The 22,741-nt window shown below is 36.6% G+C and overlaps 1 protein-coding gene across 1 annotated transcript in view; it reads left to right on the top strand.

Moving 5' to 3' along the window:
* Positions 1-22,741, top strand: part of SVEP1 (sushi, von Willebrand factor type A, EGF and pentraxin domain containing 1) — a 225,115-nt gene that overhangs the window by 30,875 nt on the left and 171,499 nt on the right. Inside the window, exon 3 of the mRNA XM_011954605.1 lies at positions 2,561-2,737. Within this exon, the coding sequence (XP_011809995.1) occupies positions 2,561-2,737 (177 nt within the window). The remainder of the gene's footprint in view (positions 1-2,560; positions 2,738-22,741) is intronic.

The following is a 22,741-nucleotide window of genomic DNA, read 5'->3' as shown; positions in this document are numbered from 1 at the left end:
TGAGCCACCATGCATAAAGCAAAAAAGATTGATCTCTCTGAGGGATGATGCTGGCCAAAGTTTTTGGAGGCTAGGATTTTAGTGAAGTGAGCAAGGACTTAGGACAGGGCTTAGAAGCAGCAAGAAACTGAGTATGGGAAATAAAGTATGGATTTGGGTTTAAACAGGTTTGGATTTAAGTTGTGGGCCTGCAACTTAATGAAATCTAGTTTTTAGGAGCTAAGCCTTAAAAATCCAGAATGTCTGGATTTAAATCCTAATTTTGTTACCTACTAGCTGAGTTTTTTTGTTTTTTTGTTTGTTTTGTTTTTACGTATCATTTATCTTTTATATTCCTTAGGTTTCTTGTAAATAGAATAGGAAATGAGAATAGTACCTACTCCATAGAATTATTACAACGATTAAATGGGTTAATAGATATAAAGTGATGAGAAAGTTCCTGATGGCTTATTATACTCAGCACTCAATAAACTGTCTACTATTACTGATATTTATTATTTATTAATGTAAATTATTATTTATTATTAATTACCCTAGGCAATTTATTTAACAACTATGAACTTCAATTTTCTCTCCATTAAGAATGGAAAATATTATTATATGTATCACAGAGGTTTTCAGGAGGATTAAATAAAATATTTAAAACATCACCAATATAGTATCTAGCACATGGAAGAAGTTCAGTAACTGACTACCTTTGTTTCTCCTTTTCTCCAAGGAAAGTGATATATTAAGTGGGAAAACAGGGGGGTTGCAGTTGGAGATAGTGGGTGTTGCCAGATGGGATTATGAAATTATGAGTGCTATCAACAAATTTCAACTCCTGTCATCCCTCTGTCTTCTAGGACTGGGGACTTCTGTCCTGATGGAAGTTGACCCAGAAAACTAGAGTCAACAACGAAAGGGTTTTGGTTGCCATAATGCAATAGGGTTCTAGAAGACACCACATTTATTACACTAAACTAATATCTAAAATGTGTAATACTTTAGTTGAGTTTCTAGGTTTAGTAAGTAAAACCCTGTTTTTACTGGAAAGGCATGATCAGATGAAAGGAAATGAGCCTCGTTTCCCCTGCCTCTGTGTTCGCTGTAGCTACTTTCAATTTAGATGGATCCACTTTGGATTTCACTACTGTTCATGTTTCTGGCCATTCTCAATAGACATAGGTTGCAGAATAATAACTTTCCCCATTTGTACCTCCTCTACTTATCTCCCTTTCAGACATGAATACTAGTATACTAGTCTTGACAGCTATGTTTTTCTCTTCTTCTCACCCTTTTTGAGACAGGGTCTCATTCTGTCACACAGGCTGTAGTGCAGTGGTGTGATCACAGCTCACTGCAGCCTCCACCTCCCAGGCTCAAGGGATCCTCCCACCTCAGTCTTCCAAGTATCTGGGACAACAGGCGTGTACCACCATGCCCAGCTAATTTTTTTTAATTGTTATTGTTTTTGTAGAGACAGGGTCTCACTATGTTACCTAGGCTGGACAACTAGGTTTTCCTTGCTCCCTGACTTGCTTTACTGCCAAAGAAACCTGTAGTCCAGTGTCTCAGAGCTAAGTCCTAGGGGCCTGTGTTACAGATCTTTTACCCACACCACGATCTATTGGAAGGAGCTTACCAGGGTACCTGGTTGCACTGGGTTCTTTCCATTGGGGCTGTAGTCTTCCCTTTGCTTTGACCCTATCTAGATGAGATAGATGTTCTATATTTGAGTTTACCACCAATCTCCTTCCCAGGTGTCCACTTGCAGCCCATGTGTCTTGCTGGAACTTACCCACTTAAATTCCTACTATGAGCCCATCATATCTGGGCTTAGAGCCCCATGGACCTAGCACTGGAATTTAGTCTACAACTTTCAAACTTCTTGAAAAGAATAAAGGACTTACTGTTTGTCTGATTTTAGGCCACCCATTCTGGGTCAATCACATTTAGCCTTACCCCACCCTGTCAAGTCACTTTCTAAACAGGTCTGCCTGTGTTATTGCATTTCCAGGATGCCTCACTTCAGAGCACAGCTCAAGTAATAAGAATGGTCTTTATTTACCTACTCAAATACCATAGAAGTGATGGTATTTTTTCCGAAGTTGGTGGCTCACAATTAACATCTTTGTGCAGTGATCAGGATGGTGGCTTTGTTTCCCGTTGGAACGAAGATTCGGGGAATCTGGTTGCTGGGGCCTGACCTCACCCAGAGGCAGTGGAATGCCGCTGCTTTGGAAGCCGGGGGAATGACCTGCAGAACCGACTGCACTGCTTCCTGCAGCATCTGGAGATTCCTCACTAAAGTACTTAATTTCTGCCTGACCCTGCATGGCCCTGAGAACTTATGATGAGGTCCCAGACTGGAATAACTTAACTGGCTGCAATGAATTCCCAGAGTGCGCTAGTACAAATAACACACATTCGTATTTGGGTGGGAGCAGGAAGCATTTGGGAATTAGACGGATATGGAAAGATATTTTCTCTAGCTTGCACTTAAATTTTAATGACTAGAGAATGTAACATTCAACTGTGACTCATTTTTTTATCGTCCTCTGTCATATGGTATTTGTAGATCTACCTTCTGGGAGTTTTATTCAAGATGACATGGTCCACTGCTCATATCTTTGTGACGAAGGCAAGGACTGCTGTGACCGAATGGCAAGCTGCAAGTGTGGGACACACACAGGCCATTTTGAGTGCATCTGTGAAAAGGGGTATTACGGGAAAGGTCTGCAGTATGAATGCACAGGTGAGTCTCCAGTCTATGTATGACAGTTGTCTGTTGCTGTGTGACAAACGATTCTAAAATGCAATGGCTGTGAGGAATACATGCTTGTTATTGCTCATAAGTGTGTGGGGTCAGTGGGGCAGCTCTTTGGGGCTTCAGCTGTGCTGACTCATTTATTTGCCATCAGCGGTGAGGTGAGTAGGCTGCTGGCTGATCTCAGCTGGATTCTCTTATGTGTTTGGGTGTCTGACAATAGTCTGATCTAAAATGGCTTTGTCTAGGACAACAAGGCTGTCCTTTATGTGGCCTCTCATACTCCATCAGACTAGCCCAGGCTTGTTCAGGTGGGGACGGCAGGGTTCCAAGAAGAATGGAAGCTTGTAAGGCCCCTTGAAGCCTGGGTTCAGAACTGGGAGGAGAAAGATTTGGAGTCTTTGTAATTAGTCTAATAAAACAGCCAAATCTGTCCTCTAGGCACATAAACCAAAATATGCCTCAGTCTCTCTATGAGATCAAAACCAGTGGAATTCTTGCCCCCATTCCACATGTAACTGGTAAGATTGTCACACAAAAAAAAATGCATCGTTCACTTGGTGGCTTTTTAAACTCTTCAGGAGCCTCCACCAAAGTGCATCAAAAAGTTCTAAAACTGCCATCACTTCAAAATGGAATTGGAATGGCTATTATCAAAAAGACAGAAAATTACAAATGATGGCAAGGATGGAGAGAAAGAGGAACTGTTAAACTCTGTTGGTGAGAATGTGAATTAGCATAGCCATTATGGAAAACTATATGGAGGTTCCTCAAAAAATTAAAAAGAGAACTACCATATGATCCAGCAATCCCACTACTGGGCAGATATTCAAAGGAAAGGAGATCAGTATGTCAAAGAGACATCTGCACATCCATGTTTCTTGTACCACTATTCACAATAGACAAGATACGGAATCAACCTCAGGGTCTATTCAATGGAAGAACAGATAAAGACAATGTGGTCTGTGTACACAATGGAAGACTACTCAGCCATAAAAAAAGAATGAAATCCTGTCATTCTTGGCAACATGGATGAGTCTGGAGTTGTTAAGTGAAATAAGTCAGGCACAGAAAGACAGATACCACATGTTCTCACTCATATGTGGAAATTTTTAAGAGTTGATCTCACAGAAGTAGAAAAGAAAAGAGTACTTACTAGAGGCTGAGAATGGTAGGAGGTATGGGGGATGGAGAGACGTTGGGTAAAAGATACAAAATTACTACTAGATAGGAGAAATAAGTTATAATGTTCTGTAACACTGTAGGGTGACTATAGTTAACAATAATTTATTGTACATCTTCAAATAGCTAGAAGAGAGGATTTTGAATGTTCCCAACACAAAGAAATGATAATTGAGGTGACAGATGTGGTAACTGTCATAATATGACCATTACACATTATATACATGTTTTTAAAATATCATACTGTGCCCTATGCATATGGATAGTTATTATACATCAATTAAAAAATAATAATGAATGGGATTTACTTCATTGACATCTGTAATTTTTCCCTCTCTAGGTTTTCTTATAAGATCTTTATATTTTTATATCTTATTAGAGAGGCAAGAAGGGAAACTTAGGAATCTTGTGCTCTACATTATATTTTAAGAAAATCTAATATTTTGAAGTAGTACATAGTTTTTCTGTGTTGAATAGCATTTGTTGGATTTTTTTTTTTACCTAAAGAGCAACTTTTGTTTATAGTTTGCAGTTCTTTCATGATTTGCTGTTTAGGAAAACTGTATTCCCATGGAAATTAACACCCACAAGGAAAATTTAGGAAAGCTAGGTTTTCTTTATTTTGTACCATGTGGTCATTCATTGCTTGTTTCATGTGAATATTATTTTATTCTGGCATTTTATAGACGGGTCTGCTCTCCACACATAAATGAGTTTCTCTGTCTGAAAGGTTCTCTCTTCTTTTCTCCTTTCTTTTTTCCTTCTTCTTTCCTTCTTCCCTTGGGACATTTCCTCCTGTGTCTTTCTTTTACTCTTTTTTATTCTTGTTGCCTCTCATCTCCTTTCCCTTAATTTTTCCTGCTTCCTCTGGCCTTGATCCCAGCTGGCAGAAACCTCCTTCCTGGGTCCAACCATCCATGCTCACCCAGCAGAATCACTCCTTTCTTGGCCCTGCTCCCACCCCACCCAGCAGGATTTCTCACTTAAGCAGAAAAAGGTTGGGGGGTTGGGAGGGGATCAGCTCAACTGCCTCTGAGTTGGCAAAGTGCCTCCCCTTGTTTTTCCTTCCCTTTGAATCTTCCCACACTCTCATCAACAGCCCAGCTTGGCACTCTCTCCAACCCCCCTTCCTTACTCCCCCATCCTAGCCCACCAAACCCAGGCAGAAGAGCTCATTTTCCTTGTTGGATGCTGTAGTCAGCATGTCTGCTTTCCGTGTGGTCCTAGACTGAACTGCTCCCTGCCAGCCAGCCACTGGCCTGTGGCTGCCTACAGCATCAGCCACTCTGTGCTGTGGCTCTTGCTGTTCCACAGCACTAGAACTTTGCATCCCAGGGGACAAGCAGCAGGAAGAAAGAGGGGGCAGTTCACAAAACCACTGCCCCCAGTTACCCAAGTAGCCTTGTCTACTACCAGTAACACATTTCAGGATGAAAGGCACAGCAGTCCGTGAAATGTATGTAGTTGGGTGGGCCTGTCATTAGTGCATCAGTAGAGGGGATTGGAGCACTTCTGCTGTTGGTTCTAGCCAAGAACACTAGGCACATAAGGATTAGTTTATCCATCCCTTCCCTTAAATTAGTAAGCCTTAGCTTACTGATACTCAGTGATGCTTTCTTACATACAAGATTTAAATTATATAGAGTTGCATTAACACAAATTTTCATATGGTCATCTTCAATATTTGTTTCTAAGAGATTAGGAAAAGTGGAACTGGAACTCCAAGAGGTGCCTGTGTCTTTGTGTAGCTGTAGGAGGCAGTACTGATCACTGGCTTCTCTGGAATAGTAGGAGCTAAGAGAAAAGAAATTATATCATTCCTATGGCATGAAGGACTCATGACCAGACTCTCCTTTCAGAAAGGCAGAAAGAAATCTTAGCTATACATCATCCAGGACCAAAAACCTGGAAGCAGTGAGCCCCTTTAATATCCATTTAGTAAATAAGTGTTGAGGATGTTCTCTACACCAAGCCCACTGCTAGGCATGAGGTAGGTATTTAATAGTGAGCAGACAGATATGGTCACTCCCTTCTTGGGACTAACAGTCTACTGCAAAAATCAGTTTGTAATTGCCAATAATGTTATGTGTTATTAAATTTTATTTTAAAATGCCCATAGTATGAGGAACAGATGACACAGAAGTTTCAAATTAGACAGCTGAGATCTGAAGGATGACTAGACCATAGCTGTTTTATTACTTAAGGAGAGGACGTTTAAATTTCATTCTGAATAGTTGGAATTCTGAGTATTTATCCTCATTGCAGAAACAATGCCTTTCAGAAGGAAATCATTCCTTTTTAGATCCAGAAGTAACCCTAGAGATTATCTGCTCTAAACCCCTCATTCTACAAGAGGAAATTGAGGCCTCAGGAAAGATGAGTATATTGCTCAAGATAACATATCCAACCATCAGCAGAACCCCGGGAAGAACCCCAGACACTTTTCCCTAAGTCCTATATTATTTTCAAGATATCACACTGCTGTTTTCCCCCATGTTTGAAAATAACATCTTATATACATTGCTTCTCAGAGACAACAGACACTGAACTGTGTTCAAAATGTTTCACAACACAGAAAGAGCTGGCTTAAATTCAGCCTCTGCCAATTACAAACCACATGGCTATGCGCAACTTAATTTCTTCTGTTCTGAGTTTTTTCTGTAAAATGGGCTTAAATTATAGTATAATTTTGTACATGTATACATGCATATGTATACATGTCCATGGACATAGATGTGTGTCAATGTAATATGTAGATACCTATGTATATAGATGTATGTAGATATGTATATAGATTGCATGTGTGTCTGTGTATGCAAAACTGTCTGGGTTAATAGAGAATATACTTAGAATACACAGGATGGTATGTAGCACATCAATTCTCAACCAGGGGTGGATTTTATTATTCACCATTATTTTGAGATAATACAAATGTCATGAGAAAGCTAATGAATGAACATTAAGATAATTACTTCAACTATGAAGTAAGTGACAACCATATATCTTATGAATTCTGTTCTAGGCTAGACTAGGGGTATTATGCTATACATTCACCAGTGCATGGTGGTGCACAGGCCTTGCACCTAGCAAAGAGCTCTTGCACCTGCTAAAGGTGGAATACACTTTTAATCTGATGAGTATCCAGTGAAAAGCAAGAATATTAGATGGGAGAAAGCAGAGGAATAATGTGCCGTAGAATGTTGAAGAAAGCAGACATTATTAAGCTTCCAGTCAATGACAAGTTTAAAAAATAATAGTAAATTAAGACAAAAAGTAGAGGTTGTTTGCCTTGATTAGGATAAGGACAGATGCTGAGATGAGTTATATTTGTTAGTTTCATGGACAAGTAGAATATTAGAAATGGCCATAAGGGTTTTTCCCCATCATTCGTTCGAAAGATGAGGAAATCCCATCCCATCATCATATAGTAAATTTGTGACAGAGCTGAAGTAGAATTAAGGTCTCCCAATTTCCAGGCCAAGGCTGTCTCACAGGGTACCCTTGAGACCAAAGATAGCTGACCATCACGATATTACTGTGATCTTCTCTTTCTTTCTCGTTGGTCTGGGAGATTGGTGATCTGGGTTAACTTTGTCTTCAAACAATGACCTCTCAAATCTGTGGCCGAGGCAGTGGCTTCCCTTGAAATGAACGCCACTGTCACAGTTAGCAGCTACTTCATGGAGAAGATCCTGATGCACAAAAAAGATTGCAATAATTATAGATCTGTTCCATGTCATGAAAATCTTAACTTGAATACAAGTCCTTGTTAGAGGTACTTGTTAGAAATCACTGACAAGTAATAGTCTGTCAAAGAGTTCAGTTTTATAATACATGATATGTTTGAACTGGTTTATAATTTCTCTTGACTCAAAACTTCAATGAATTAGTTTCAAATTAATCATGTGCTTTTAGCTGGTGGTCTTGTCATTCTTGTTCTTTTCTCTTGATGTTACATTACTCCTTAAGAAACCAGAAATGGAGAAAAACAGGAATATCGGATATCAATACTTTTCTTGTGGTAAATCAATCAATGTTTTACAAAAGTGTTGGTATTTTGCTGTGTTTTCTTTAAAAAAAAAAAAACCGTACATAACTCAGTTTCATTTACTGCAAATATTTTGGATGATTCAGGAATGCAGGTCTGGTATTCTAACACTACATAATTAGATTTAGAGGATGGAGAAAATATTATTCTGAGTTGAGTTATTAAACTTCAGCTAAGGGAACAGTATTGCAAAACTGTGGATCTAATGAAAAGAAGGTGTTACTTACATTTCTACTTCTGTTACTAGTATGACTTTCTTCATCCTTTACCTTTCACATAGGCATTTGGATACTGAGGATGAGGATGATGATGATGATAGCAATAACTGATAATAATAATAGTAGTAGCTAATATTAAATAGTGCTTACTATATGTCAGACAGTTTTCTAAGCATTGATTATATTAACTCACATAATCTTTACAATAACTCTCTGGAGTATTTTTTCATTTATAGGTAAGGAAACTAAAAGTCTGAGAACTTAAGCAATTTTTCCAGGGGTCACACAGCTAATAAAGCTGGGATATGAGCTCAAGTTTTCTGGCTGCACAATCTATAGTCTAACCATAGGGATAGAAATTTAACAAACAGACTTACAATTCAAAATATAATTTTTGTGCTTGCACTGGCAGCAGATATGCTAAAATTGGAATGATACAGGGAAAATTAGCATGGCCTCTCTTGCAAGGGTGACTAGCAGATTCATGAAGCATTTCTTATTTAAATATGTATTTAAATTTAAATACATTTATATGTATATTTAAATATTTATATATATACTTTCAAAATCTGTTAAGTATTAGTTTGTCCCTTATAATATCATCAATATTTATTATCAATATTTAATCATTTTAAACTTTCAAAGTAGCATTTTCATATTGTTCAAACTAATACTCAGAAGGAAAAGAACAGAATGAGTTATATAAAATTTAAATCTGGTCATACTGTACTCTATTTAATGTTTTTGAATTATGACCCACTCATACAATAAAGTTCAGGCTCCTTTGCATGGTATAAAGGCTTTGCATGACTTGACCTCTCCTTTATTCTTTGAGCTGAGAGCTTGAACTAGTTCTAGTTTTCTGCAGCTCTTATGCTATTTCATTCTTTGGATCTTTCTTCATGCTTTTTCTGGCTCCCTTTCCCATCACACCTAGCTATTGTCTTTGTTCCTACTTCATAAATGTTGCTAACAGGCAGTGACTTTCTAATTCATTAGGTGTCCCCACTGCTTGTCTTCAGAGCCCGTAGTAAGTAAGTGCTCAAGGAAAAGGATGTCAGTAAGAAGTAAACTTTAATATCAGAATTTTAAATGGAACAGAACTCATTACTGAAATCTTAGGCAATTGCAAGATTTTCATGTTTGCCTTGAGCACCACAGGATTCCTAGCACAAAGGTGCTAGGTAAGAAATTTTAAAAATGCTTTTAATTTATTTAAAACCAAAATATTTACATTTGATTAACCTTTGCTAACAACAAATCAAATAAACCATGTGATTGCTTTCCTAGATTAGTCATTTTAAAATGGATAGATCATCAAATCACATTGAGTAGCTGGTGAACTCTTGTAAATCCAAGCAGTTGCTTGGATTTCTGAATTTCCCCTGGAGGAATTTGAGAGACACAAAGTATAGAGACAACAGGCATCTTGAGGACAGTGCTCTTTTGCAGAGATTGACTATATTTCAATCAGTTAGGCATGTTTGGCAGATTGAACGTTATAGCTGGATAGAGGCCAAGGCTGAGGGCCAGATAAGTTGAGCCAAAGCTCCAGCTATGTTATTTTCATAAAAGGAGGAAACACTATCGAAATAGAAACACTGGAATATTTATTTGGGAGTATCTTATTATACATGTAAATATATGCACACAAATCCCCACCCCTACCCTGCACACATACACACATTTTCCTGTGTAAATATTATATCATTTATTTGGAAAGAGAGAGGACAAAGAGCTCTAGAAATTCTTGAAAGAAAACCAAAACATTTGGAAATCTTGTTCGGTAAGCAGAGTTTGGCCGGTTTTTTTACCCCCCAAAATATCCTCAGTGGTACGTAATAATGGATTTGTAAGGTATAAGGAATTTGTATAATGTATTCCCATTTGCTTTTTATGAAGGAATATTGCTAACATGTTGACACTGGTTCCATCAACTTACGCTGGAGAATTTGTAACTGTTGCCTAAATTAGGCTAGTTTGTTCCATTTTCTTTTGAATGAGATAGGTATTCAGCCCTGATAGTGCATTTTCCAGTCTATCATGATTGTAACACACATAAAATTAGACTACTGGTGCAAAGCATCACAAACGCCCAAAGTCAGTGTGTTGTGTTCCTTAGAAATACTCAAAAAATGTAGACAATAGCCAAGAATTCTCAAGATAAGCATTGTGATCAATATCTGCTTATTGTTATAAGATCGTATCTTTCTCCTCTTCCTTTCCCTAGCCCCATTATAAGATACTCTCTCCAATACAAATGATACGTGAACAAAGGGAAAACATTTAACATCTACTAACTGAATCATGATCTTCAAACATTGTTGCTCATTTAACCCCTAAAAAAGAAAAAATGGAAAATTTACGAATCCCTCCTTGATTTTTAAATGGCCATCTAAATTTTTTTGTCAAGACTTTAAAAGATGGTAATTCATAATACTGTATTGACATTTTAAAATAAAATCATTGTATTAGTTTCAAATATACCCACTAAAATCTAAATATTATCGCAAATGTTTTTAGTATCCATTTGTTAACAAGCACCTTTTTCATTACAGAAATTTTGGTGGCTTCTTATTTTTTTAGTCCTCTTCTATTCTGCTTTCACTATGTAATTCTATTCTAATGCAATATATTTTTTTCCAAAGCCTTCTGTTGATCACAGAATTGTGCTTTTCCACTACAAAAATTGTGGGTAAAAATTGAAATTAATTTTTAAATGTTCTGTGACCAAAGTTGCTACTAGACTGAGTTATTATCATAATTTCTATTTGTATATAATTTGTCATGCATGTTATACATTTTGATACTTTCTTACACATAAAAATACTGTTGAAAATTCATCTCTTAATAAGATGCATTATTAATTAGTTCATATATCCATGGATTTTTATTATTCATTGTTAGGTTAAGAGAGCATACAATATCAATTTTGTTTCCTGTTTTTTTCACTTTTATGGATTTTAGTGCTGAAAACCTTCTTCATAGGAGTATGTACATGGGACTTGAATAAGTTGTGTTAAATTGATGTCACTCAATTCTTGGAGTTCCTCCTGCATCGCATGCCAAAAATAACATCAGTTATCTATCATCAAAAAAGTATCGTAAATGATTTATTAGCTTACAAATCCCTTAGGTCCTTTACATCTTTATTGAAATTGAAGTATTTGAAACATTTGGACATGCAAAAGGTGTTGTTACACAATCATTACAATCATTCACTTTCTCAATTTCTGGGATGCCCTCCAAAAATACTTTACTAGGACTTGTTAAATGACTATCTGTGAGTTTTAGTCATGCAAGATGAATAAGTTCTGGAGAAATGCTGTAAAACAGTGCCTGTAGTTAAGAAAAGCTTCTTAAAGAAAGACCCTGCTTATTATTTCTTGACTAAAGAAGGGTTTCCAAATGTCAAGATTTTGAATCATGGTGAGGATTTTTCACCTCGGGGCAATGTACTCTAGTAAGATTTGAAGGGGTGAGAAGTACACATTTATTTTGAAAAATGAAAGACAGGAAATTGTGAAAAGGTATCATAGATACTTTCTCAAGTATACTAATTTAGTTGTATATTTATGTTGAGGTTCTGGAAATTGGTTCTTTTAAAATGATGCATGTAACATTCACATGCCACTTGCGAAGTCTTTGCGTTACATGCATTTCTCATTTGCAGAAGAAGAAACAGTTTTGGATAATGTAAGTAGTTTTTCTAATGTCATTCAACTATAAAGAGGTAGAATTCACTGTGACCAAGTAGGATTCATCCCTGGGATGCAAGTTTGGTTCAACAAAAGCAAATCAATAAATGTTACTCATCACATAAACAGAATTAAAGACAAAAACCATATGATTATCTCAATAGATGCAGAAAAGGCTTTTGATGAAATTCAACATTCCTTCATGTTAAAAACTCTTAATAAACTTGGTATTGAAGAAGCATACCTCAAAATAATAAGAGCCATCTATGATATATCCACAGCCAGCATCATACTAAATGAGGAAAATACTTGAAAACTGGCTTAAGACAAGAATGCTTTCTCTCACCACTCCTATTAAACATAGTATTGGAAGTCCTGACCAGAGCATTCAGGCAACGGAAAAAAATAAAGAGGATCTAAATAGGAAGAGAGGAAGTCAAACTATCTCTATTTGCAGATGTCATGATTCTATATCTAGAAAACCCTGTAGTCTCTGCCCAAAAACTCATTCAGCTGATAAACAACTCCAGCAAAGTTTCAGAATACAAAATCAATGTACAAAAATCAGGAATGTAATTTCACAATTGCCACAAAAATAATAATAATAGGAATACAGCTAACCAGGGAGGTGAAAGATCTCTACAATGAGAATGACAACACACTGCTCAAAGAAATCAGAGATGACACAAACAAATGGGAAAACATTACATGCTGATAGATAGGAAGAATCAGTATTATTAGTATGGCCATACCTCCTGAAGCAATTTACAGATTCAATCCTTTTCCTATCAAACTACCAATAACATTCTTCACAGAACTAGAAAATACAATTTTAAATTCATGTGGAACCAAAAAGGATCCAGAATAGCAAAGACAATCCTAAGAAAAAAGAAAAAAGTTGGAGGCATCATGTTACCCAACTTCAAACTATAGTATGAGGCTACAGTAACCAAAATAGCATGGTACTGGTACAAAAGCAAACACATAGAACAATGGAACAGAATAAAGAGCCCAGAAATAAGGTCACACACCCACAACCATCTGATTTTTGACAAAATGAACAAAAACAAGATATGGGGAAAGGACTTCCTTTTCAATAAATTGTGCTGGGATAACTGGCTAGCCATATGCAGAAGATTAAAACTGAACCCCTTTCTTACACCATATACAAAATTCAACTCAAGAAGGATTAAAGACTTAAATGTAAAACCCAAAACTGTAAAAACCCTGGAAGACAACCTAAGTAATACCATTCCAGACATAGGAATGGGCAAGGGTTTCATGACAAAGACACCAAAAGCAATTTCAACAAAAGCAAAAACTGTCAAATGGAATCTAATAAAACTTAAGAGCTTCTGCACAGCAAAGGAAATTATCAAGAGAGTAAATAGACAGCCTACAGGATGGGAGAAAATATTTGCAAATGCTGTGTGTGACAAAGGCCTAATATCCAGCAGCTATAAGGAACTTTTACAAATACATTTACAAGAAAAAAAGCAAAAAGCAACCCCATTAAAACATGGGCAAAAGACATGAACAGACACTTTTCAAAGGCATACATGCAGCCAATGAGCATATGAAAAAATGCTCAATACCACTGATCATTAGAGAAATGCAGATCAGAACCACAGTGAGATATTACCTCATACCAGTCAGAATAGCAATTATTAAAAAATCAAAAACAACAGATACTGATGAGATCACTGAGAAAAGGGAACACTTACACACTGGGGGTGGGAATGTAGATTAGTTCAACCATTGTGGAAAGCAGTGTGATGATTCCTCAAAGAGCTAAAAATAGAACTACCACTGGACCCAGCAATCCTGTTACTGGGTACATACTCAATGGAATATAAATCAGTCTACCATAAAGACACATGCATGCAAATGTTTACTGCAGCACTATTCAAAATAACAACAATGTGGAGTTAACCTAAATGCCTATCAATGACAGATTGGATAAAGAAAATGTGGTGCATGTACACCATGGAATACTATGCAGCCATAAAAGGAATGAGATCATGTCCTTTGCAGGAACATAGATGGAGTTGGAAGCCATTATCCTGAGCAAACTAATGCAGGAACAGAAAAGCAAACACCACACGTTCTCACTTATAAGTGGGAGCTAAATGATGAGAAGTCATGAAGACAAAGAAGGAAACAATAGACACTGGGGCCTACTTGAGGGTGGAGGGTAGGGGGAAGGAGAGGATCAGAAAAAATAACTATTGGGTACCAGGCTCAGTACCTGGGTGATGAAATAATTTGTATAATAAACCCCCATGACATGAATTTACCTGTATAACAAACTTGCACATGTACCCCTGAATCTAAAGTAAAAGTTTAAAAAAGTGGAGGAGTTAGCCTGCAGACCCAGATCTCTGACCCCAGAGTTCATGCTGTTACTTGCAATTCATCCATAGCACTCATTGCTCAGTCATTATCCACCAAAGAAATGATCCGGAAGTATTTTGCTGCTATTTCCAGGTTATATTTTAAATAAACAGTTGCTTCTAAATTGTAGTTTAGTATTCCCAGTGTTTGGTTCCACAGGGCCTGCATGGGGTTGTTGTTCACTAAATGTTACATGATTAGCCAAGTTTTGATGATAGGCAGTGTTAGCAATTTGAAAATGATAGCCCAAGCTAGAGGAAATCAGGCTATGCTTGTTCAAATTGCCCATCATTCCGAACTCATTGAAAACATGGTGTGCCTTATAGTGTGCTAAGTGCTGGTGATGCCAAAATACACACACAGACACACACACACACACACACACACACAGAGAGAGAGTAACCCCAGGTATCCACAATAGATTGGTTTGAGAATACTAAAATTCAAGGATGTTCAATTCCCTTTCATGTGGTTTGTGAATGATTCAGTCATTATGCAACTGTGTGCTCATATCAATATAGTTATTGATACCAGTTAATGGCATGAATCCTGATTCTGTCACCTACTGTGTTTTTCTGGGAAGTTTTTGATCTCTATGACATGAGTTTCCTAGTCTATATTTCCTAGTCTATAAAGTCTATTATTAATAGTAGGCTCATGAGGAACATTAATAATAGTAGGCTCATGAGGAACATTAAATGAGATGTGAATAAAAGCTTGCTAAAGTGCCAGGCATGGAGTAAGTGCTGATTGGCATAAATTACTGTGCTCCATCAGTGGTAGTTCTCTACAGCAGAAGTTCCCAACCTCTGGGCCATGGACTGGTACTGATCTGTGACCTGTTAGGAACAGGGCTGCATAGCAGGAGGTGAGCGGCAGGTGAGTAAACCTTACCACCTGAGCTCTGCCTCCTCTCAGATCCGCGGTGGCATTAGATTCTCATAGGAGAGTGAACCCTATTGTAAACTGCACATGTGAGACATCTAGTTTGCATGCTTCTTATGAGAATCTAATGCCAAATGATCTGAAGTGGAACAGTTTCATTCTGAAACCATCCCGTACCCTAGTCAGTGGAAAAATTATCTTCCATGAAACCAGTCCCTGGTACCAAAAAGGCTGGGGACTGTTGCTCTACAGGAAGCAATTTTGCCCCCTCCCCAGGGGACATTTGGCAATGTCTGGAGGAAATTTTTGATGTCATAGCTGAAAAGAGCTACTATTATCCAGCGGATAGCAGCCAGGGATGCTGCTAGACATCCTACAATGCCCCACACAGCCCCAATAAGCTACAAACATCGATAACACTGAGGTTAAGAAACCCTGTTCTGGCCAGGCGCAGTGGCTTACACCTGTAATCCCAGCACTTTAGGAGGCCGAGGCGGGTGGATCACGAGGTCAGAAGATCGAGACCATCCTGGCTAACACAGTGAAACCCCATATCTACTAAAAATGCAAAAACAAAATTAGCCAGGCATGGTGGCAGTTGCCTGTAGTCTCGGCTACTTGGGAGGCTGAGACGAGGGAATGGTGTGAACCTGTGAGGCGGAGCTTGCAGTGAGCCAAGATCGCGCCACTGCATTCCAGCCTGGGCGACAGAGTGAGACTCCATCTCAAAAACAAAGCAAAACAAAAAACAAAAAACAAACAAAAAAAACCCAACCCTGTTCTATATTAACAGTTTGGATTAGTGCATTAAAATATGATTCGAAAAACACTACTGGAATTACAGTTCTTTTTAAAAACTTTTAGAAGAAATATCAAATTCTGTGATTCTACTAGGGTTGAAAGATCTCTTGGGTATGATCATTGCAGCATCTTATGCTCCAGATACCCCAAGCTGCTAGTGGCTCTTCAGTCACTTCAAGCCCTTTCATAGATCCATGCTTGTGCAGTTTTGTTCCCTTTGCCTAGAATACCCCATGCCTTGTGTGTCCATTTCTTACTAGTCCTTCACAATTTCCAACAAACTCACTTCTTTGACACCTTTCCTCTCATCCCTTCTCCCTTAGATTTATGGCCCCGACACAGCTAGACCTGAAATTTGGGGGTCATAAATATTTTCTCTGTTCCCACTTACCATATAGTACTATAATGTTTGGTAGGTTTTCTTTTCTCTAATATTCTGTGAATTCCTTTGGGGCAAGATTACGCCTCCTTTATTTTTTATAGCCTCTGCTAAACAACGTACGAACTTGGAGTAAGCATTAATAAATTTTTGGTGAATGAATGAAGGAGTAAATAAATAAAATGAGCTGCATATTTAGATACTAGAACACAGCATATGGGAACTCTGCTTGGCTCCCAGCTTCCTGGGAATTTTCCATTCCTTTTTTGGAGAAGTGAAGGTGAACAAGTCTACTGACCCTGGGAAGCACTGGCTTAGTATCAAAGTAAGCCATCTGGAAGGCTGAGTTCAACAATAGGAAGTGGCTAATCACACGTTTATCTCTTTTATGTTATCTGGTTACTAAGATTGTTTCCAAATTTATTTCTAAAACCACAATAGTGCACATGTGTGTGTCTAAAGCTATTTGCATATATTGACGGTTTGGGGTAGTGTTTTAATTCATGAACAATGCAAGACACAACATTCAGGGTACTGTGGATTTTTACTATTTAAACACGTTATTTAACAAATCCATAAATCAAACCGTTACTGCCATAGGTGGCTTTATTAGTCTGTTCTGACACTGCTAATCATGATATACCTGAGACTGGGTGATTTACAAAGGAAAGAGGTTTAATTGACTCACTGTTCTGCAGGGGTGGGGAGGCCTCAGGAAACTTACAATCATGGCAGAAGGGGAAACAAACACATCCTTCTTCATGTAGTGGCAGCAAGGACAGGTGCTGAGCAAAAGCAGGGAATTCCTCTTGTAAAACCATCAGATCTCATGCGAACTCACTTACTGTCATGAGAACAGCATGAGGGTAACTGTCCCCAGGATTAAATTACCTTCCACTGGGCCACTCCCATGACATGTAGGGATTATGGGAACTACAATTCAAGATGAGATTTGGATGGGAACACAGCCAAACCATATCAATGGCATAATGTTTTCCAATAAAACCTGAGGTTTACAAATAATGTCAAAATATGGAAGCAGTTAAATGAAAGTAAATCATGAACTATAGAACAAGTTATAAAAAAAATCAAATCACATTATATATGAAATATTTAAGATAAAACCATAAATACTAATAAAGCAAGGTTACTCTATTCTATAATTTAATATTCAAAACAAAGAAAGTTGCTTTATCATTTGCATGCCATATCCTTGTTCACTTGGAAAATCCAAAGGAATCAACTGAAAAATGCTAACATTAATAGAATAGATTTGCAAGGTGGCAAGATAGTTTAAAATCAATAAAACTTGTTATGGAGAAACATTACACTGTTTAAAATGTGATAAAAATTTCATTTATACGAACAAGAAAAAAATATATTTTCTAAGAATAATTTGAAAGAAAATTGTGTGACCTTCATGAGAAGCTGTAAAAAGCTGTAAAATTTTATTGATGCTAATATATTAATAAGGGCTGGGCATGGTGGCTCACGCCTGTAATCTCAGCTGTTTGGGAGGCTGAGGTCTGAGAATTGCTTGAGCCTAGGAGTTTGAGACCAGCCTGGACAACATGGTGAGACCGCATCTCTACAAAAAGTACAAAAATTATCTGGTCATGGTGGTGTGCCTCTGTGGGCCCAGCTACATGGGTGGCTGAGGCAGGAGAATCACTTGAACCCAGGAGGTGGAGGTTATAGCAAGCCAAGATCATATCACTGCACTCCAACCTGAGCAACAGAGCAAGACCCTGTCTCAAAACAAAACAAAATAGAAACAAAAACAAAAAACTGATGTATGAATAGGAATACCAATTTACGAATTTATGCAGGAGGAATTGCTCTTTCCAGTTATTATAATACTTATGTATACTTTTCATCATATTCTATTCCATCTATCAAAGTGGCCATAAAGCAGTGGGTAGTCATGAAGACATATCCCTAAAGTCCAACCAAGCAGGTCTCTGTAGTGACCAGGATATACCAATTTCCAAAATGTAGTTTCTTACAGACCAATATCTCTGATGAACATAGATGCAAAAATCCTTACCAAAATACCAGTAAATCAAATCCAACTGCACATCAAAAAGACAATTCACTTTAATCAAGTGGGTTTCATCCCAGGGATGTAGGGATGGTTCAACATACGTAATTCAATAAATGTGATTCAGTACATATACAAAATTAAAAACAAAAACCATGTGATCATCTCAATAGATGGAGAAAAAGCATTTGATAAAAATCTAACATCTCTTTATAATAATAACCCTCAGCAAACTAGGCATAGAAGGAACATACCTCAAAATATAAAAGCCAGGTATGACAAACTTACAGCCAATGTCATACTAGGTGGGAAAAAGTTTAAAACCTTCCCCTTAAGAACTGGAGCGGACAAAGATGCCCACTTTCAACACTTTATTCAGCATAGTACTGGAAGTCCCTGCTAGAGCCATCAGAAAGAAGAACTAAAGAGCATCTAAACTGAAAAAGTGGAAGTCAAACTAACTCTGCTAATGATATGATTTTATACCTAAAAACACTAAAGACTCCTCCAAAAGAATCCTAGATTTGATCAATGAATTTAGTAAAGTCTCAGATTACAAAATCAATATACACAAATCAATAGCACTGCTATACACCACCAACAACAATCAAGCTGAAAATCAAATCAATAACTCAATCTCTTTTACAATAGTAACAAAGAAACAAACCTAGGAATATACTTAACCAAGTAGGTGAACCATCTCTACAAGGATAACTACAAAACACTGATAAAAGAAACCATAGATGACACAAACAAATGGAAAAACATCCCATGCTTATTAATTGGAAGAATCAACATAAGGAAAATGACCATACTGCTCAATGTAATGTACAGATTCAGTGCAATTCCTATCAAAATAACAATGTCATTTTTCACAGAATAAAAAAAAAATCTTAAAATTCATACAGAACCAAATAAGAGCCCAAAGAGCCAAAGCAAAAAGAACAAATATAGAGGCATCACATTACTCAACTTCAAATTATACTACAAAGCTATAGTAACCAAAACAGCATGGTACTGGTATAAAAGTATATATATAGACCAATGTAACAGAATAGAGAACCCAGGAATAAAGCTAAATACAACCAACTGATGTTCAACAAAGCAGACAAAAATATACACACTGGGGAAAGGACACCCTATTCAATAACTGGTGCTGGGAAAATTGGCTAGCCACATGTAGAAGAATGAAATTGGATCCCTGTCTCTCACCATGTAAAAATATTAACTCAAAATGGATTAAAGACTTAAATATAAGATCGAAAACCCTGAAAATTCTACAGTTAAACCTAGGAAAAACTCTCCTGGACATTGACCTAGGCAAAGAATTTATGACTAAGACTCCAAAAGCAGATGCAACAAAAATGAAAATTAATAAATTAAAAATTACAATTAATTTTTAAAATTAATAAATGTAATTTAAATTTTAATTTAAAAATTAATACATTTAATTTAATAAGTTGATTTTTAAGCTTCTGCATAGCCATAATTATTATAATAATCACAGTAAACAACCTACAGAATGGGAGAAAATATTTGCAAACTATGGACCTGACAAAGGACTAATATCTAGAATGCACAAGGAATTCAAACAAATCAGCAAGGAAAACAAACAAACAAACAATCTCATTAAGTAGACAATCAACTTAGACATTTCTCAAGGAAGATATACAAATGGCCAACAAACATATGAAAAATGCTCAAAATCACTAATTATGAGGGAAATACAGATTAAAACCACAATGAGATACCAGTTTACTCCAACCAGAATGGCCATTATTAAAAAGTCAAAACACAAAAGATGTTGTCATGGATATGGTGAAAAGGAACTCTTATGTACTGCCAGTGGAAATGTAAAGTAGTAAAACCTCTATGGAAAACAGTATGGAGATTTCTCAAAAAGCTAAAAGTGGATCTACCATTCAGTGCCACTACTGGGTATCTACACAAAGGAAAGGAAGCCATTACATAAAGAAGATAAACGTGTATATTTATCATAGCATAATTCACAATTGCAAAGATACGGAATCAACCTAAGTGCCCATCAATTGATGAGTGGCTAAAGAGAAAAAAATATATATGTATATATACACACACACATACACATACACACACCATGGAAAATGTATACACACACACATACCATGGAATACTATTCAGCCATAAAATGAATGAAATAATGTCTTTTGCAGCAACTTTGATGGAATTGGAGACCATTATCCTAGGTGAAGTAACTCAGGAATGGAAAACCAAATACCGCATGTTCTCACTTATAAGCGGGAGCTAAGCTGTGGGTATGCAAAAGCATACAGTGTGGTATAATGGACATTGGAGAGTCAGAAGTGGGGAGAGTGGGAGGGGAGTGAGGGAAAAAAAAATGCCTAGTAATTTTTTATGATCGTATATGATATGCACTATTTTAGTGATGCGTACACTAAAACCCTAGAGTTCATATAATTCATCCATGGAACAAAAACCCACTTGTACCCCTAAAGCTATTGAAAAAAATTTTTTGTGTGAAATTCACATAAGAAAATTACAAATGGGCAATAAACATAAGTAAATATGCACAATCTCACTAATAATGGACAAATACAAATTAAAATGAAAATATTTCTGAGCCATAATATTGGCAAACATTAATTGATACTTTCCTTTAATTAAGGCTGTAGGTAAATAGGAAGTTTCATACAATGATGATGGAAGTATAAATTAGTGAATCCTTTATGGAGCACAATTTTTACATTTTTATCAAAATATTAAATATTCATACTATTCACCGCATTAATTTTTAGGAGTCAATCATTAAAGAAAAAATAAAATCCTTTAAAAATGCAGTTTCTCTACTTTGAATATTTCTGGATGTAACTTGAAATTTTCCTTCCCTGTCTTCTGCTTTTAAAAAATTTTTTTTTCATTACGTTTTTTCTTTTGAAATAATTATAGAGTCACATGCAATTTTAAGAAGTAATATACAGAGATCCTGTATATCCTTTCCTGCTTTAAAGGATATCCTCTATATCCTTTTCCCCAATGGTAACATCTTGAGATACTATAGTACAGTATCTCAAACAGGATATTGACATTGATATGGTTACAATACAGAACATTTCTGCCACCACAAGAATCCTTTTGTTGCTCTTTTAGAGCTGCAGTCACTTCCGGCCAACCCATAGCCACCGCCTCCACTTTTAACCTATTGCAACCACTAATATATTCTCTATTTCTATAATTGTGTCATTTCATGAATGTTATATACATGGAGCCATGCAGAATGTGACATTTTGAGCCTGGCTTTTTTCACATGGCATAATTCTCTAGAGATTTTTTCCAGATGGTTGTGTGTACCAATAATTCATTTATTTTTATTGCTGAGTAGTATTTCATAGTATAAATGTACCACAGTTTAACCGTTTGCCTGTTGAAGGACATCTGGATTGTTTCCAGGTTTTGGCTTTTATGAATAAAGCTGCTATAAACATTCATGTATAGGTTTTAATGTGAACATAAGTCTTTAATTCACTGGGCTAAATGCCCAGGAATGTAATTGTGGGATTGCACAGTAGTTGCATATTTTTGTTTAAGAACCTGCTAAAATGTGTTCCAGAGTGGCTGAACTACTTTACAATTTCCATCAGAAATGTATGAGTGATCCAGTTTCTCTGCCTCCTTGACAGCACTTGGTGTTGTCACGATTTTTTATTTTAGCTATTCTGATAGGTGTTTGGTTTTAAATTGCATGTCTCCAGTGACTAATGATGTTAAACATCTTTTTATATGTTTATTTGCCATCTATATCTTTTCTTCAGTGAACTGTCTCCTCATGTCTTTTGTTCATTGTCTAATTGTTGTTTTTGTTTTTCTACTTTTAAGTTATGAGAGTTCTTTATATAGTCTACATACTAGTCCTATGTCAGATATGTAGGTTGAAAATATTTTCTTCTATTCTGTGGGTTGACTTTTAGTTCTTCTATGAGAGGCTTTTACAGAGCAAACATTTTTAAGTTTGAAGTACATTTATCAATTTTATTTCTATGAATTGTGCTTTTGGTGTGAAGTCTAAGAACTCTTTGGCTATTATTGGTTCCTGAAGATTTTCTCCTATGTTTGTTTCTAAAAGTTTTATAGTTTTATATTTTATACTTAAATCCATGATATTTTGACATAATTTTTGTATAAGGTTTGAGACTTAGGTTAAGGTTAATTATTGTACTTATGGATGTCTGATTGTTTCAGAACCATTTCTTGAAAAGACTATTTTTTTTTTTATTATACTTTAAGTTCTAGGGTACATGTGCATAACGTGCAGGTTTGTTACATATGTATACTTGTGCCGTGTTGGTGTG

Source organism: Colobus angolensis, unplaced genomic scaffold (assembly GCF_000951035.1).
Source record: "Colobus angolensis palliatus isolate OR3802 unplaced genomic scaffold, Cang.pa_1.0 Scaffold386, whole genome shotgun sequence".
NCBI lineage: Eukaryota > Metazoa > Chordata > Mammalia > Primates > Cercopithecidae > Colobus > Colobus angolensis.
The sequence above is the reverse complement of the archived record's forward strand: the minus strand, read 5'-3'. Positions and strand labels throughout refer to the sequence as shown.